A 15,198-nucleotide genomic window follows, 5' to 3' on the forward strand; every position below is an offset into this window, starting at 1 on the left:
AGGTCATCTTCAGCTGGATTCTCCCTGGTCCTTTTGGCAGAGGGCTCCTCTTCAGCATCACCACTTTCCCTGGTCCTCTTGGCGGGGAGCTCCTCTTCAGCAATGCTGTTCCTGGTTCTCTTGGAGGGGAGGTCATCTTCAGCTTGATTCTCCCTGGTCCTTTTGGCAGAGGGCTCCTCTTCACCATCACCACTTTCCCTGGTCCTCTTGGCAGGGAGCTCCTCTTCAGCACCGCTGTTCCTGGTTCTCTTGGAGGGGAGGACATCTTCAGCTTGATTCTCCCTGGTCCTTTTGGCAGGGGGCTCCTCTTCATCACCCCTGCCCTTTGTCCTCTTTCTGTTGTTGCCAGTCACAGATGTCACATGAGCCGCATCCTCTTCCAAACCTACCTGGTGATGTTGCAAGGTACCAATAGGTCTGGAATCCTCTGGACTCAAAATGGGCTCTTCCTGCTTGTCAAGTCCACATGTGGATTCAAGTGAAGTCAAGGGAGAAATGCCCTCTTGAGGCTTCTGAACCATCCCTATTTCACATATGTATTTAAAACTTGGAGGACGAACCTCAAGCAGCTGTGACGCAGCAAAAGCAGGGTTCACTCTCAGAATGGAGCTGGTAGTACAGCTACCACTGCAACTGCTAGTGCAGTCATTACCAACCTGGACTTCACTGGAGCTGGTAATACAGTCCACAGAGTCTGGAGGTGAACGATAGCTTGACCTTCCCTGGTCTTCAGAGACTGAGAGGGAGGGAAATATGAAGTGTGAGTGAAATGTCGTCTGACATCTGCAAGAAAACATTTGACCACCTTACTGAGATCCTTACCACTGTCTGGATGTCCCCCCAATATTGGGGATCCATCTGTTGGGAGCGCTACAGAATGGAAAAGAAAACAAAAAACTATAGTTCAGTATCAAGACCTTCCCAAAAATCCAAGAAATGTTTAGAGAGAACACTGAAAGGCCAAAAATACATTAACCCAGGTTTGAGAATGTCTTTAATTTTCTTGATCAGATTTAATTAACAGTGGTATTGCTACACTAGATGTGATTACATAATAAGAACATGAATTAAGAAATAGAATAAATAAAGCTCATCTTTAGTCACAGCAGAACAGCAAAAAACATATTTTTACATAAAAAAAAGAACAACATACGTATTCCAAAACTCAATGATCAAACATGTATGGACAGTTATCACTCAGAGAAACAAACTTGCAGCTTCACCTTTGGTACCAATCAATCATTTCAATCATTAAAGACAACAAATTGAGATAATCGTTTCTCTAATGAATTTTAACATTCATTGTTAACATTTCAAATTCCTTCTGAAAATGATACATCACTAAAATGCAATGGACCAAAACTCTATTTTTCTGGTCTTGAGTAATACACTAAGTTATTTTGTGACTTTGTGAAATTAATAGGCACACATTGGTTGTTCTTTAAAGAATTTTTATAAGAATAATGTTGTGTGTTGTTATTTAATCAACGTATCCATGGAGATTTCATATACCACATTTTTCAAAAAGCTGATGGTTCCAAAATTTCTTTCAAACCAAAACAACTACAGTCAGCATTACTGACATTTTCCAAAATTTCGTATTTTCATATAACTCACAAAGCAAATTCATTCATCTCACAAATATGTTACAATCCACAAATGCAAATATTTAGTATTAATATACAACACCTACAATCCATTATCTTATCATCGTCAACGTGAACGTTTGTCGAGTGTCCTAATAAACCTCTATTTAAGTCTGATGTCATTGCCATGGAGACCAAATATGTTTATCACAGCATTTTTTTAAAAAAACAGTCAAGAACAAGTTAGATTTCAAAGAAATCATCAAAATGTCAAAGTATTGGACACCAAAGTCTTCAAACATGATACTCTCAGACTAAAAAGCATTGATTTTGCTTTTTCAAATCATTTCAACATGTAAAGTTCCTGGCTATCCAAAAACAAACCAACAAACAAAAGAAAAACAGGTCTCCATCTTGAAAAAATAATGAAACTAAACAATTAAATCGGCTGTCATAGGGAAAATACATTTACAAAAATGTTTTTGTAAATAGAAGTGTAAAAAGTAATATTAAGTATTTATTTTCATTCAGCGTATCCATGGATACTGAGTGTTTATCACGGCATTTTTCAAAAAATAACGGTCAAAAAAGCTTGTTTTCCAAGAACTGGGTCGAAATTTCACTGGGGGATTTTAAACCAGCATTACATTTATTCCCAAACATTAGCGTTAACATTCCAGACATGCATCCAGGTTAGATTTCCTGGCTATGCTAAAAAAAAAAAATTGAAATAAATAAAACAAGTCAACATGTCCATTTCTTAAAAATGTATCAAAACTAAGCAATTTCATTATAAGCTATAATAGGGGGCAATACGTGTTTTCAAAAAAAACAAACAATTTAAGTAATATTATATATCTAATGTATTTCATTCAGCGTATCCATGGAAACGGAATGTTTATCGGAGCAATTTTCAAAAAATAACGGTCACGAACAAGCTAATTTTCCACTAATTTGACATCTATTCAACTAATTTGACTATCATTCACTAAAATACATATATTTCTTAAATCACTACACCACAGTTTAACATTCCTGACATCTCCAGCGAAATTCAGCCAAAAAAAAACTCATTAGTTAAGAAAGATCTACGCTAGCAAGAATGCTAATTGTCTTTTTTTCTGTATAGCAGTCAGACTTTCTTCAAAAACACACACAGAGACAAAAAATAAACAATTCACTAATATCTCAGGAATAACTCGCTTTCGTTTATTTAAAATAGTGGAAGAATAATATTAACCTTCCCGCTGGTCACCCTGCTGGCGCTGCTCCTGGCCAGGAACCATCTTTGGCAGTTCTTCTTCCACCACACGATTCTTCGGCGAGTGCGTTTTCAGCAAGTGCTTCTTCCGCGAGTTTTGCAAAGTAGACTCTCGATAGTTTCAAACCGTCCGAGGCGTTTAATGCTCCTTCTGGCGTCTCCTTCAAAAGTCCCGTAGCAAAGGGAAAGAATTCAGAAGGTCAGGGCCATTTATAGGGTTGCCGACGTTAACGTCGTTTCCATGACGCTCACTGACGAACGCGCGTTGACGAACGCACGCGCTGGTGCGTGAGAGAACCACAGAAGGTGCTAATCGCTAACAAACAAACAAACAAACAAAAACAACCCTACAGTTTCCTGTTATGCTGATGATAAATTAGTTTTCATTTCCAACCCCACATTTCTTAGTTGCAACTAGGAGTATTTGAGTTGGGACAAAAATATCCCAATAAAAATATTGACTAGAAAAAACGGAGACATTTTCTGCAGGTATTTCAAAGGAAAATAACAGAAACTAGAGAACATCAGTTGATGAATGTAGGTGCAATCAAGCTCAAATCTTTGATCAATCACAGTAAAGCTATCACATCAGAGGAATAAGCAGCAATATGACCATTAACTGCTTGAAATCGGCACGGCCCGATATTAGCTGGAAAATTTAATATTGGATATCGGCCATTCCGTCAAAATAACTCACCGATATAAAAGGTATTTTTATATGACAAACGAGTGGCAATAATGCCTGCAGCACATCCATTTTGCACTGTTGACATTGTCTTAGAGAAAGCAAATGTCTTGAATAAATTTGACATTAAACTTAATGGAAGTTGAACGTGTTACATCATTTTCAGCCTCCTTTGTAGCATTTGCATTTGGTAGCTGGCTAAACGGACAAAGATAATGCAGTATCTTAATTCCACAGTAGAGAAAATCATATAATTCAAAGTAAGTAGGTATATGAAAAAAAATATCGGTTATCGGCCAAATGAGTTTTAGTAAATCAGCTTATCGTGCAGACCTCGTTCAAATGAGAAATGTTACATAAGATCAGGTAGGTGCTGTCTGGGGCTACACAGTGGTGCAGTTGGTAGCCTTGCAGCAAGAAGGTCCTGGGTTCGATTCCTGACAAACCTCTGCACGGAGTTCGCATGTTCTCCCTGTTCTCTCCGGGTACTCCGGCTTCCTCCCACAGTCCAAAAACTCTATGTTTGTGTACGGTTGTTTGTCCTGTCTCTGTGTTGCCCTGCGACACACTGGTGAGTGGTGACCTGTCCAGGGTGTACCCCTGCCTCTCGCCCGGAACGTTAGGAGATAGACACCAGCAACCTTCCCGACCCCACTAGGGTAGAAAATGGACGGATGGATGGAAGTGCTGTCGGATTTTGTTGAAAACTTTTTTCTCCTTCACTTAAATGTACATTTGTAGACTTAATATCAAGTGGGATCGTTTCCTTAAAGCTTTTTACGCAGCTTTATCAGTGCTAGCGCTAAGTATACAGTGAGAATCTGTAACAAGTGTAGGTGTACTAAAAGAATAACACCTTGAACAAGGGAAAGATTCCTCAACACATGCTATCAGTGGTGTTATTTAAAAATAAAACAATATTTAAGTCAGGCACTGTAAAGCTAATATAAAAAGCTGCTTTTAGACTACTCCATTTATTAAAAGGAAATAAGTTACGCTAAACTTGGCTGTATGTAAAAATACCCTCTTCATGCTATAATCAACTGTCTCTCCTTTGCTAAACGGACAAAAGAAAGCGGAAAAAAAATGAGCAAAGACCCAGGCAAAAAATGTTCAGTGTTTTATTTAAAAACTATAAACAGTCACCAAAGTAAATAAAGCCAATCTCTAACAGACTGTTAGGTCTATGTATAGTCACACATCCTACTGACACCGCAGAAATGAAGATGGTTGGGGTCGCCCCGGTCAGATGCTAATACGACAGGCAGTCAAATGTTACACAACACACGGTAGAGAGGACAGTCTGAGGACGTGAGCCGGAATGTGGCATGGTAGTAAGAATGAAAAAATAGTACAATAAAACTCCACACTATATTAAGATAGAAAAAAGTAGTGAAGAAAATATCATACCTGCACGTAAAGCAAAGAACACAGGAGAAAACCTGTATAAAAACTCCATGTATTTAAACCAATTTACAAATACAAAAAAAATTTTTGGTACGCGCACCGTGCCCGTACGATGACAAAAAACGCTTACAGTGGATTATATGTTCCTTGTGTGTGTGTGTGTGTGTGTGTGTGTGTGTGTGTGCGCACGTGTTGAGGGGAGGAACGTGTGGGGGAGGGGGATTAAGGGAAGAGAATACCTTCAATATTTTTTTTTCTTCTACAAAATGACATGAGATATATTATTCCATACTCTTTCAGCCAGCAAAATGAGTTCTACAAGGTATTATAATACAAAAAATGTCACAGTTCCACAAAAAACTGCTTTTAACCCCATCCCTAAGCTTTACAGCATCAGTACCTTTGCAGAATTATTTACAAGTTTTTAAGTACATTCATCCACTGCTGAGTATAGAATCACATTAGATACAAGTGACCAAGGATCATTTAAAAAAAAGGAGCAAAATAACAAAAACAAACAAACATACTACTTTATTAAATCCTGTCAAAGTAATGCTTCTATTACCCCACAGAGTGTGTTCTCCAGTGGCTGCATCGGCATCAAAGGATCTTCTTTATATATATTCACAACATATTTACAAGATTCTTTTTTTTTTTTTCTTTTTATTAATTGTAATGGTATTCATTTCAATAATAAATAAGTGAAAATATATTGACTCAAGTAAGAAAACCAAGCTACCGAGTTTCTAAAGAAAAATTTTCTCTGCTCCAGTCGCCGGCCGAGTCGTCCTTCCGCCCAACCCTGTGAGAAACCTTCAGTAGCCCCGCCCCCTTCGCGGCCCCGCCCACTCACACTCGTCACCCTAGAACTTAAGCACACTCCTGTTTACGGGATCACCAAAAAAACAGGAGGAAAGAAACGACTACACTGAAACAAAAATGTGCTCATGTTTGGGGGGGGGTTTTGTCAGTGGAGTCCCTTGGGGAAGCAGTCTCAAGGAGCTCCCCCTGGTGGGCAGCTGGTGGAAGATCCCCAAAGGCAGTTTCTTTTTTTTTCTTCTTTTTTCCCCCCTCTTTTCGTTTTTCCCCTGTGTGTGATGTAGTGGGCAGGCGGTTGGACCAAGGCTGGCGAGCGAGGAAGTAGGTGAAGGATCAAACAGAGTTTTAGGGGTGGAGGTGGAAGCGGCAGAACTTCGTCCTGGTTCCCTCCTCCTCCGCTCCCCGCGAGTCCCTCCACCCGTGGTGGACCGGCTACGGCTCGCCAGAGCCTTCGCAGGAGCGAGGGCTGGAGGATGGTAGGTGGTCGTCCTTTTGGCGTTAAGCCTGAAGCGAGCGCGTGAGTTCATAAAGGCATTTGGCGAGCGTGGTGGAGACCTCCATATTACTTAAAGCGAGCACAGAGAGGTGCGTCTCGTGCCTTTTTACCAACCTGAGGGACGAAAAAGAAAAAAAATCTATAAACATCAGCAAAACATCACATGAAACCTGCATAATTAAAATCTGAAAGGTGGGAATTCAGATTTTTCCTACAGTGCTGGCTACATTTACTGACACCTCTGCTAACAACACATTTAAAGTAAAATGAGAAGACAAGTAAAAAAACATTCTATATATATATATATAATATATATAGAGACAATCAGCAGATTAAGAAAAAAAGACTCCAGGTGTTTCAAAGACTTTATAATTCAGAGCCTTTGGAAGAAAAAAAAAAAAGGTTCCAGAGCCTCAGAAATCCTCCATCATACAGAACACTAGGCATCAGGTGCTTTTTCAACTAAAGTATTTCTATTCAAAAAACTCAATCTTTGTCTATTTAGACCGACGTACTCAGTTACAGTAAAGTCCCAGTAGTTTAGTAAATTCCACCTGTTTACATGTGGCAATCCATTTGCTAAAGTGGGTGGAGCCTTGTTGTTATGGAGACTTAGTAAAGCCCAAGACGCCTCTCTTCATGGTAGTTCTCCCTCCCCATCCTGCTCAGTGTGTGTAGTGGAAACTTAATTATGGGTTCCCGCCTTCAAGAGCTGAACATATTACATCATGTTCATACCAAAGGGACTCAGAAGTCATGGATTACTGATAAAAATCTTCTAAAAATAAGAAATAAAAGATGCTTAATTACATTTATTCCAGAGGCATATAGAGGCACCAATAACTAATCCTTGTGAAAAAACAATAAAATAGATGATATTTTAAGGCTGTATATTCATTTTTACCAGGGTTTACCAAACAATGTTGCCACAGCTGTATTTTGTAGATTTAATTATCTTGAAGAAGGCTTAATTACATCACCACAGTGTGGATTCAAACGTCCTTCAGTCAAGCAAGACACTTACATGCGACCACAGTCAGAGTGCTTGGCGATGTTCTTTAAAGTTAAGGCAGCAGTTAGTCGTATGTGTTTGGTCACCGGTCCCTCCTTCTCGTCCTACAGAAAACACGAAATACAAACATCACTTTACTCAGCAGGTTATCTTAATGAGAAGCTCATTCGCCTTCTACATCATCCATGCTTTTTCCCCCCCTCTTCTATAATGTCTCTGCATACTGAAATTTTATTTGCTTTTGGTTTTCTGATTGCCTTCAACAAGCAGAAGTGACACCCACGAAGTCAACAAGTCTAATATAATCTATTAAAAGGTTTGTTGAGTTTTCCCCACAGTGAAATTCAAGCACTTTCAAGGGAAATTTTAAAACTTTTCCAGCACCACACTTAGGAGACAAAAAAAAAACAATACAAATGATCTAAAGACGACATTTTCAAATAACTATTTTATGATATCTTTTATTACCGTTATTAATAATATCTTGTGGTGGTATGCTACATTTGACAACAGAGATATGGTAAACCAAAAAGTGAAAATAAAAAAATGTTTTGACATTTTGGTAACTCTAACTGACAAAAAACAAGAGAAATTTGGTTTGATTTAACTTCAGAAAGTGAAAAATATTCTAATGTATTCTTTTAATCAAGTTTTAGACTGCGCTTTATTACAAAACTGCAGTTTGAATATGAAACACTTTCCAAACCACCTATTGCATTTAAAGCTTTTACAAGGATTTCAAGAACCCGTATGAACCCTGAATAAGACAAAACTGACACTTTAAAAAAAAAAAAGAAGAAGTGAAATAAAGTATTGTAAATTCCATCATGAGTAAAAATATGAATAATAACAGTCTTTAAACCGTGTGTGAGCCTGGTCGTACTCACTGTGAAGTCCCTGAAGACCAAGTTTCGAGAACCTCTACGTAGGGCCATGAGAGCTGCGCTCGGATGATTGACGATTGCTTTCGGTGCTCGTTGTGCCGGAGTGCTGCCTGCCGCTGGCGGAGTCCTTCACAGAGCAAACACAAACCGTTGTTAGCAGAGCTGATTTTTGATAAACGTGGATGGTTTTGATTCAAGTTACGAGTTGCGTCAGACAGGAAGTTGCACGCACTGGGAAGATGTCTGATTGGGACTTTGTGCTTGCTGCTCCTCTAGTTTGAGTCCAGCCAGCAAAGCCTCTCTGGAGCAGTGTTTGTCCTGGGGAAGCAGAGCAGACGCGGTTCACACAACAACGTTAAATGCTGTTTTTTTTTATATGTCAAGGCAGTAATATAACACGGTCAACATTGGAGAATAAAAATTGTTTTTCATCTGGCCGATGACGGGATTTTACCTGCAGATGTGTGATGAAGGACAGTCTCTGCCGGGGGAAAGGTTCACATCCCTCCCACAGACAATGCCCTCCATACACTTCTTTTCCTCCGTGTTGCGTTGCTGCGTGGTAAAACACTTGAGACGGCGTTTCGAACCACCTGGAAACCCCCCCCCAAAAAAACATGAGAGTTTTTACAAAGACGTGGCTGAAATGATCACACAGGAGGTGAAAAGTGAAGCTGAAGGGGGCGCTGTACCGTTTACACGACTGCCACAGACACTTGAAGTGCTGCCCTGCTTTCCTGCCCGGTTCCGTCGGCGACGTGGGGGTCTGCTGCGCTGGGAGGTGCGGACTGTGGTTGGCTGCTGCTGCCGGCTGCGAGGAGGGAGCTGGGGGCGGGGTGGCAGTCGGCTGGAGAGGAGACGTGCTTTTAGAAACAAGGACGACGGACAAACGGCTTCGTCGGACAAAGGCGTGAGATCAGGATTAGGACCAATATGTTGGCTGAGATGTAACCCAGGCCTTTCTCTTGGCAAAGGTTGTTCACTCAGCTGCTTCGCTGTAGGAGGTGGGTATCAGTGAGAGCCACATGGTCTTGACTGGACTCACCTTCTTTACCTCCAAACTTTTAGATATTCGAGAATTTACCCAACAACAGCCCCGCTGAGAATACTCTAAACTCAAAGTACATTTACAGGAAAAATGCCAGTAATTTAGCAAGTCAAATTTTAAATATAGTAAATGTCATAGATGGCATTGGAACCTTAATTAAAGTTGCAACGTGACAATTTCTACATTTTGAATATTTCGAATAGGATTTCAATCAAAAACCTTTTCCACACCAGTAGGAGGCGACAAAACAGGTGTAACTGTTTGAGCATATTTCTTAACAAAACCAACAGAAAATAGAAAAACGGATCCACAGATGCAGTTTCTAAAACTAAATCTATACTAGACATCTGCAAAGTGGCCATCTATATAACCTTTTGATTAATCTCAAAACTTCACTAAATATAACAACAACAAAAATCTCCACCAAAAGACGGTTTGAATTTTACTGAATAGATTCAATTCAGAAAAAAACCAAAGTTCTGCTAAATACTCATGTTGCACACAGGATCTATGTCAGTGATTCTCCTTTTCCAGAACTTACTGTCATCAAAAGTCTAAATCATGCGGTAGACCAAGCATCAAGTCCCATTAGGAGGAGAGCATGTGCAGAAATGTGGTTTACGTGGAGGAAACCCCAGAGTGACTCACCGTGGCGCCAGCTGCTTGTGTAGGCGAGCAGTTCCTCTGCTGAGCGGCGTTCTCTATTGCTACTTTGGCTACTGTGCTTGGGTCCGTTCCTGCCGGCACCGCCACCATGGTGGCGCTGCTGCCGGCGTTGTTGGGGTCGCTGATGGTGATGATCCGAACTCCCACCTTGCTGGGGATCCCGGAGGAAGTCGCCACCGCAGTCGGGCCACGCTCGTCGTTCTCGGCGGGCCTCTTGAGGCCCCGGGGCTCTGAGGCCACGCCGTTCGCCGGAGAGGCGGCGGGATTCTGCGAAGTGACGGCACAGGGCAGCGAGGAGTTGGGGAGCAGTTGCTGTCTGAGCACAGGCGTGCCGTGCCCCAGCGCCAGCCCCAGAGGTCCGTTGGTTAGTTCCGAGGGCGGCCGGTGAGCTGCAGCCTGGGGTCCGTTGGCCAGGCGCTCGGCCTGCTGGGCTTTGGCAGTGTCCTGCTGGGGAGGGGGCGGACTAGGCAGACTCTGATCTGAAGTCTTTTCAGAGGCGCCCACCTCCCCGTTCCCCAAGTACTGTTTGGAAGCAATGTGATTTGGAATGTTTTTGTTAAAGTTGCCACCGCTATCGCCCCGCTCAAAGTCACACACCCCGTTGACCAGGGTCTTTTTGGGGTCGGCGTTGCCCTCGAGAGGGGCGTTTGGGCCTGGAGAGAAAGCCTGCTTCCCGTTGGAGGAGAGGCTCTCCGTTACCGGGCCGTTGAGTACTCCCTGGCTGTTCCCTGAGTGATATGGAGGTAGATTTGGCTCCACGCACTTCCCACCGTTTAGTAGCTTGGCACCTGCTGCGACGTCCCCGTTCCTTGTTTTGTTGTTCGAAGGGTCTCCTTCTGCCAACGAAGAGTTCTCCATCACCTCTATCTTCCTTTCGTGGATATGCAGCCCTGTGGCGTCCTTGGCCTCTTCCTCCTTCTGACAAATGATCTTGTCTCCTCTGAGGGGAGCCGGCAGTGGCGGTGGGAGCGGTGCGCCTGTCGAGACGTGATGGGGGACTGTTCCAGTAGAAAACGGCGGTGGCGGGACACCCGGAGCCACAGCGCCCTGGCTGACGGCGGCGACGGCAGCAGCAGAGGTGGTGAAGCCAGTGTTGGGGACCACGGTGAACGTGACTTGTCCGGCTGCTGTGGGGGCCTGGATGATGGCAGCTCCGCCCGGCGTACTGGTGGAGATGAGCTGCCCTGGCAGCAGCTGGACCGCCTGGAGGGGCGGGGCACCTGCAGCAGGAAGCTGGCCAGGGACCAGCTGGACGCTGACCGGCTGAGGAGAGGGGTTCTGGTAGATGACCTGTGGGTTGGGGGCTATCGTGTTGTTCGGAAGGGGGACCTGTGGGGCGGGCAGGATCAACTTCCCTCCCGGGGTAGAAGGCCCTCGCTTTGGAAGCAGTAGCTGTTTGATCAAGCTGGATTCAGTGGAGGTAGGTTGAGTGGGAGGAGTTTGGGATATGATTTGGAGAGGAGGCGGCGGCTGCTGCTGCTGTTGCCGTATCGTGGACAGTGCGTGGTTGACAGCTTGATTGGACTGGACCTGGGTATTTGAGTGAGAGGCAGCAGGTGAGCAGGGACTGGAAGCAGCTCCGGGCTGCCCCGCTATCTGGACAGTCTGGGCACCGGGAATGGAGGAGGGGTTGGCAAGAACGATCTGGTGTATGGCTGGGGTGTAGGCTGCATTCTGCTGGGGATTGGGACTGACTATTACTACGCTCTGTTGAGGCTGAGGCTGCTGGTTGGGAGGGGCTAACGTGGCTGTTGGCCCACCTGACTGGTTTGGTGCTGGTTTGGGAGCAATATTTTGAAATGTTACGCGAGAACCTTGGGAGTTGGCCACGCCCATTATCCCTACAGCCTGGCTGCCTCCCACCTGGATGGAAGGGGGTCCTGAAACCGTAGCAGTACACTGGGCGTCAACCTGGGGGGCTCCACCCTGAGGCCCAGAGACGGGGAGGGTTTGAGGCAGAGGTGGTTGCTGGGTGACCTGGGAGCACACACCTTGTACCCGGGCGGTGAGGATGTGGCCTTGTGGTACTGGCTGAAATAGCGTGACGGGAGCTCCTGTGGGGAGCATGGGAGAGTGCTGCTGCTGAGGCACGGGAGGGGGCGCCGGGTTCTGTGGGCTGTGATTCTGGGCGGCCACAGCGGACGTTGTGATCTGTACCCCTGGAGCTGTTCGGACCAGGGTTGGGGGTAACTGTGGCGACGCCTGTGGGGGACCAGGGTGACGGGGAACAGCTGGGTGGTTTACACGAGAACTTTCCTGTGCGGGCGAGGCCATGGGTGGGGCGCTATTAGAGACACCTAGGGACCGCACGAACTGTGGTCCAGGATTAGGATGTCCTGGCGGTAACCCTGGTAACACAACAACATGAATATTTATTAATATACAGATTGATACAATGTTTCAGAAACTTCTGTGTAGAGTAGTACCATCTTCTACAAAAGGCGAGTAAAACAAGCTTCCCATTAAAATTCCATCTCCCAGTAGTGAAATATGTATAATATTGGTAAATATAGGTTACCAGCCGCAACAGCAATATTAATATCAAATATTGATATCAGCCCAAATTTTCATATCGGTCCATTCCTAGCCGCAGTTTCCTTCAATACAAAGCATTTTGCTTGGAGACCAAAATGTTCATCTGACCAGAGCGCCTGTTTCTAAGAAAACAAAAACCAGATGTACCTGGTGGTGGAGCTTGAGGATCTCCAGGTGCTTCGTGTCGAGCTACTGGAGGTGGAGGAGCTGCGGCCGGGTTCTGGTGTTGCTGCTGGGTTTGCTGGTAGTACAGCTGGATGGGGAGAGGGATCGCTCTTCGCCTTATTCCCACCAGGAGGATCTGAAGCGGGTTGCTCGCTTTTGCCTCGTCTTGCCGCCTCATAGTGTGGTTGGGGAACACCGTCCTGTGCAGAAGAGAGACCTTGTGATTCTACATATATAAGCCCACTTCTGGGATTTATCTACCAATCTTGCCCAGCAGCTAAACTAACTTGATTGAGTCGTGTGCGCTCTGTACATACCGCAGGCATTTTAGGAAGCCGGTGGAGTTCAAGATGTTGCCGCGTCCCATTTTGCTGCATGTAGCCAGGTACTCGGAGTACATTTCGGATCGTGAAACCGAGCCCTCGGGGTTCGTCTCAAAGTGTGCGTTCAGCCTGTTAGAAAGAAACCAATGAACAGGTTTTAAAGTTACCAGAAATTAGAAAAAAATTCGTTTTACCTACAAAGATCAACATAGATGTAAAAAACCAAATCTCACCACTGCAGCGTAAACTTCTCCCCATCTAGTTCGACGATACCAGGTGGTGGTACGTTGGACTGAACAGGGACTCTTGTTACTAAGGAGACATTATGAAAGCATTACAAAGGGTTTGTCACAAATTTCATTCAACTGTAGTGCTACATAGATACCCACTAGATGTCAGCAAACTAATAAAGAACCATGTGCAGAAGCCAGGAGTCTCTTAATTATTGTTATTCACTTTGGTTCAAGACTGGCTGATTTTGACTGATTTGAAGGAAAGCAACTGCAACAGCATTTTTATGTAACAACGACAGTTCTAAGGAACTTTGGAAGAATAACTTACACATATGTCCAGAGCAGGAAGTACTTCAATACCTTGAACTTTTTCCTGTCACTTCAATGTATTTTCCTCATAGTTTGACACAAGGTGAAGCAAAATTCTGAAATGGAAGCTTTCAAATTTCTTGCACAATTAAAATCCAAGAAATGTGGTTTGCATTTCTATTTAAAGTCTTGCAACAGATTTAAATTCGATTTAGGTCCAGACTTTGGCTGAGTCCTTTCTAACACATGAATATGCTCTGGTTTTCACTATTCCACTGTAGCTTTGATTTTATGGTTTTGGGCGTCGTCTTTCTGGAAGGTGAGGAATCGTTCTTTTCCAACTTTCAGAGATTTTTTTTCCCTAACATCTACCGTCTAACAGAGTAAAAGGAAGTTAAAAAGCTTGAAGCGTCTCTGAGGAGCCCTTACCCGGTGCCGTCGCCCCCTGCACCGCTGCAGGTACCTGCTCCACCAGCTGCGGTCGGACCTCGGCAGCCTGCTCGGCATTGGCCTGGTGCTCGATCAACCGCACTGCCGTCAGGGCGTCGGGCCCGAACGTGTGGAGGTCTACCGACACCAACCGCACCAACAGGTCTGAGCCGGGACAAGGAAGACAAAGCAGACTCGACGGTGAACTTAACCGTACTACTACGGCATAGCGCTGTGAAGAAATTGAATGTTTCAAACTAATTTTTAGATTAGACAAAGCAAAACTTCTGTTTTTCAATCATTTATTAGGGGAAAATCTCTTTGATTGAGGCTTTCAGTGAACTTGTACCTATGCTGTGGTCAACCGACGCGATCTTGCTGCAAGGAATCTCTCCCAGTTGGGCCAGCAGGTACAGAACCTCCAAGGAGGCCATGAGGAGCATGAGGTCCGGCAGAGTGAGCAGCATGATCACCTCCCTGTACGACTCCTGGTCCACATACTCGCAGATCAATACGCCGTTATCGTCCGCTTTGCTCAGGTTACCCAGGATCTCCATAGCTACACAGAAACACAGAAACTTTTTAGAAGCTCTCAAAACCGCAGGCGTTTCCTGCCTACGCTTTGACTAGACCCACCTCTCATTTTGAGGAACCTGTCCCTGGACATCAAGCATTTGGTGATGGTGTGAAAGATCAGGTGCGTCGTCCGAAAATCGACGGGATCCAGTTGGAGCTGAGAGATAAAAAAAAAAAAGACGATTCTTTAGAGTCTTTATGCAGCCGTCTTATTAAATCCTGATGAAGCTAAGCTAACCACATTAGCGTTGCACACGCCAGCTTGGTGAAGCAGGAACTAAACCAGTAACTTTCTCAAAGAGATAAACGTTGAGAACACAAACTGAGGATTTCATCTGGTTGATCTGTAGTCGATACACAAACTGATGACCCACCTCAGCAGCCACGTTGCCCAGCGTGTCGAGCCCGAGCTGTCGGAGTGAGATGAGGTTACAGTGGGCGCAGAGCAAAAGGAAGCGCAGGCACGTTCGGTTGGCCGCCAGCAGCTTGACGTTGGCCTCCTCGAAGGAGAGGTTTCGCAGGATGACGGCGACCTGCAGCACCCGCTGGGCCTCCATGTCACTGGTGCCTGGGTTCCGCGGCGGGTGGAAGAGACTCTGCCAGTGGTCCTCCCGGAACGTACCATCTGTGGTCGGAGCAGAAAGGGAAGGGTCGGTCAGACTAAGCCGAGAGGTTGGACTGTAGGACTTAAAATCTAGTTTTAGGACTAGATTTAATGAGAAATTGGCAGGAGAAGTTGTAGATTTTCAGTTTCACTGGTCCTA

The 15,198-nt window shown here is 44.5% G+C and overlaps 1 protein-coding gene across 2 annotated transcripts in view; it reads right to left on the reverse strand.

Moving 5' to 3' along the window:
- Positions 1 to 4,637: 4,637 nt before the first annotated feature.
- arid2 (AT-rich interactive domain 2) overlaps positions 4,638 to 15,198 on the reverse strand; it is a 32,884-nt gene continuing 22,323 nt past the window's right edge. For both annotated transcript variants that reach the window (XM_032589526.1, XM_032589527.1), the window contains 14 exons: positions 14,809 to 15,059; positions 14,495 to 14,591; positions 14,208 to 14,417; positions 13,859 to 14,023; positions 13,121 to 13,199; positions 12,882 to 13,016; positions 12,547 to 12,764; positions 9,847 to 12,212; positions 8,843 to 8,997; positions 8,605 to 8,743; positions 8,383 to 8,468; positions 8,154 to 8,277; positions 7,279 to 7,370; positions 4,638 to 6,368 (listed from right to left, as the gene is read on the reverse strand). In XM_032589526.1, the coding sequence (XP_032445417.1) occupies positions 6,257 to 6,368; positions 7,279 to 7,370; positions 8,154 to 8,277; positions 8,383 to 8,468; positions 8,605 to 8,743; positions 8,843 to 8,997; positions 9,847 to 12,212; positions 12,547 to 12,764; positions 12,882 to 13,016; positions 13,121 to 13,199; positions 13,859 to 14,023; positions 14,208 to 14,417; positions 14,495 to 14,591; positions 14,809 to 15,059 (4,229 nt within the window). In that variant the 3' untranslated portion in view covers positions 4,638 to 6,256. The remainder of the gene's footprint in view (positions 6,369 to 7,278; positions 7,371 to 8,153; positions 8,278 to 8,382; positions 8,469 to 8,604; positions 8,744 to 8,842; positions 8,998 to 9,846; positions 12,213 to 12,546; positions 12,765 to 12,881; positions 13,017 to 13,120; positions 13,200 to 13,858; positions 14,024 to 14,207; positions 14,418 to 14,494; positions 14,592 to 14,808; positions 15,060 to 15,198) is intronic.

This window comes from Xiphophorus hellerii, chromosome 17 (genome assembly GCF_003331165.1).
Source record: "Xiphophorus hellerii strain 12219 chromosome 17, Xiphophorus_hellerii-4.1, whole genome shotgun sequence".
Taxonomy (NCBI): Eukaryota; Metazoa; Chordata; class Actinopteri; order Cyprinodontiformes; family Poeciliidae; genus Xiphophorus; species Xiphophorus hellerii.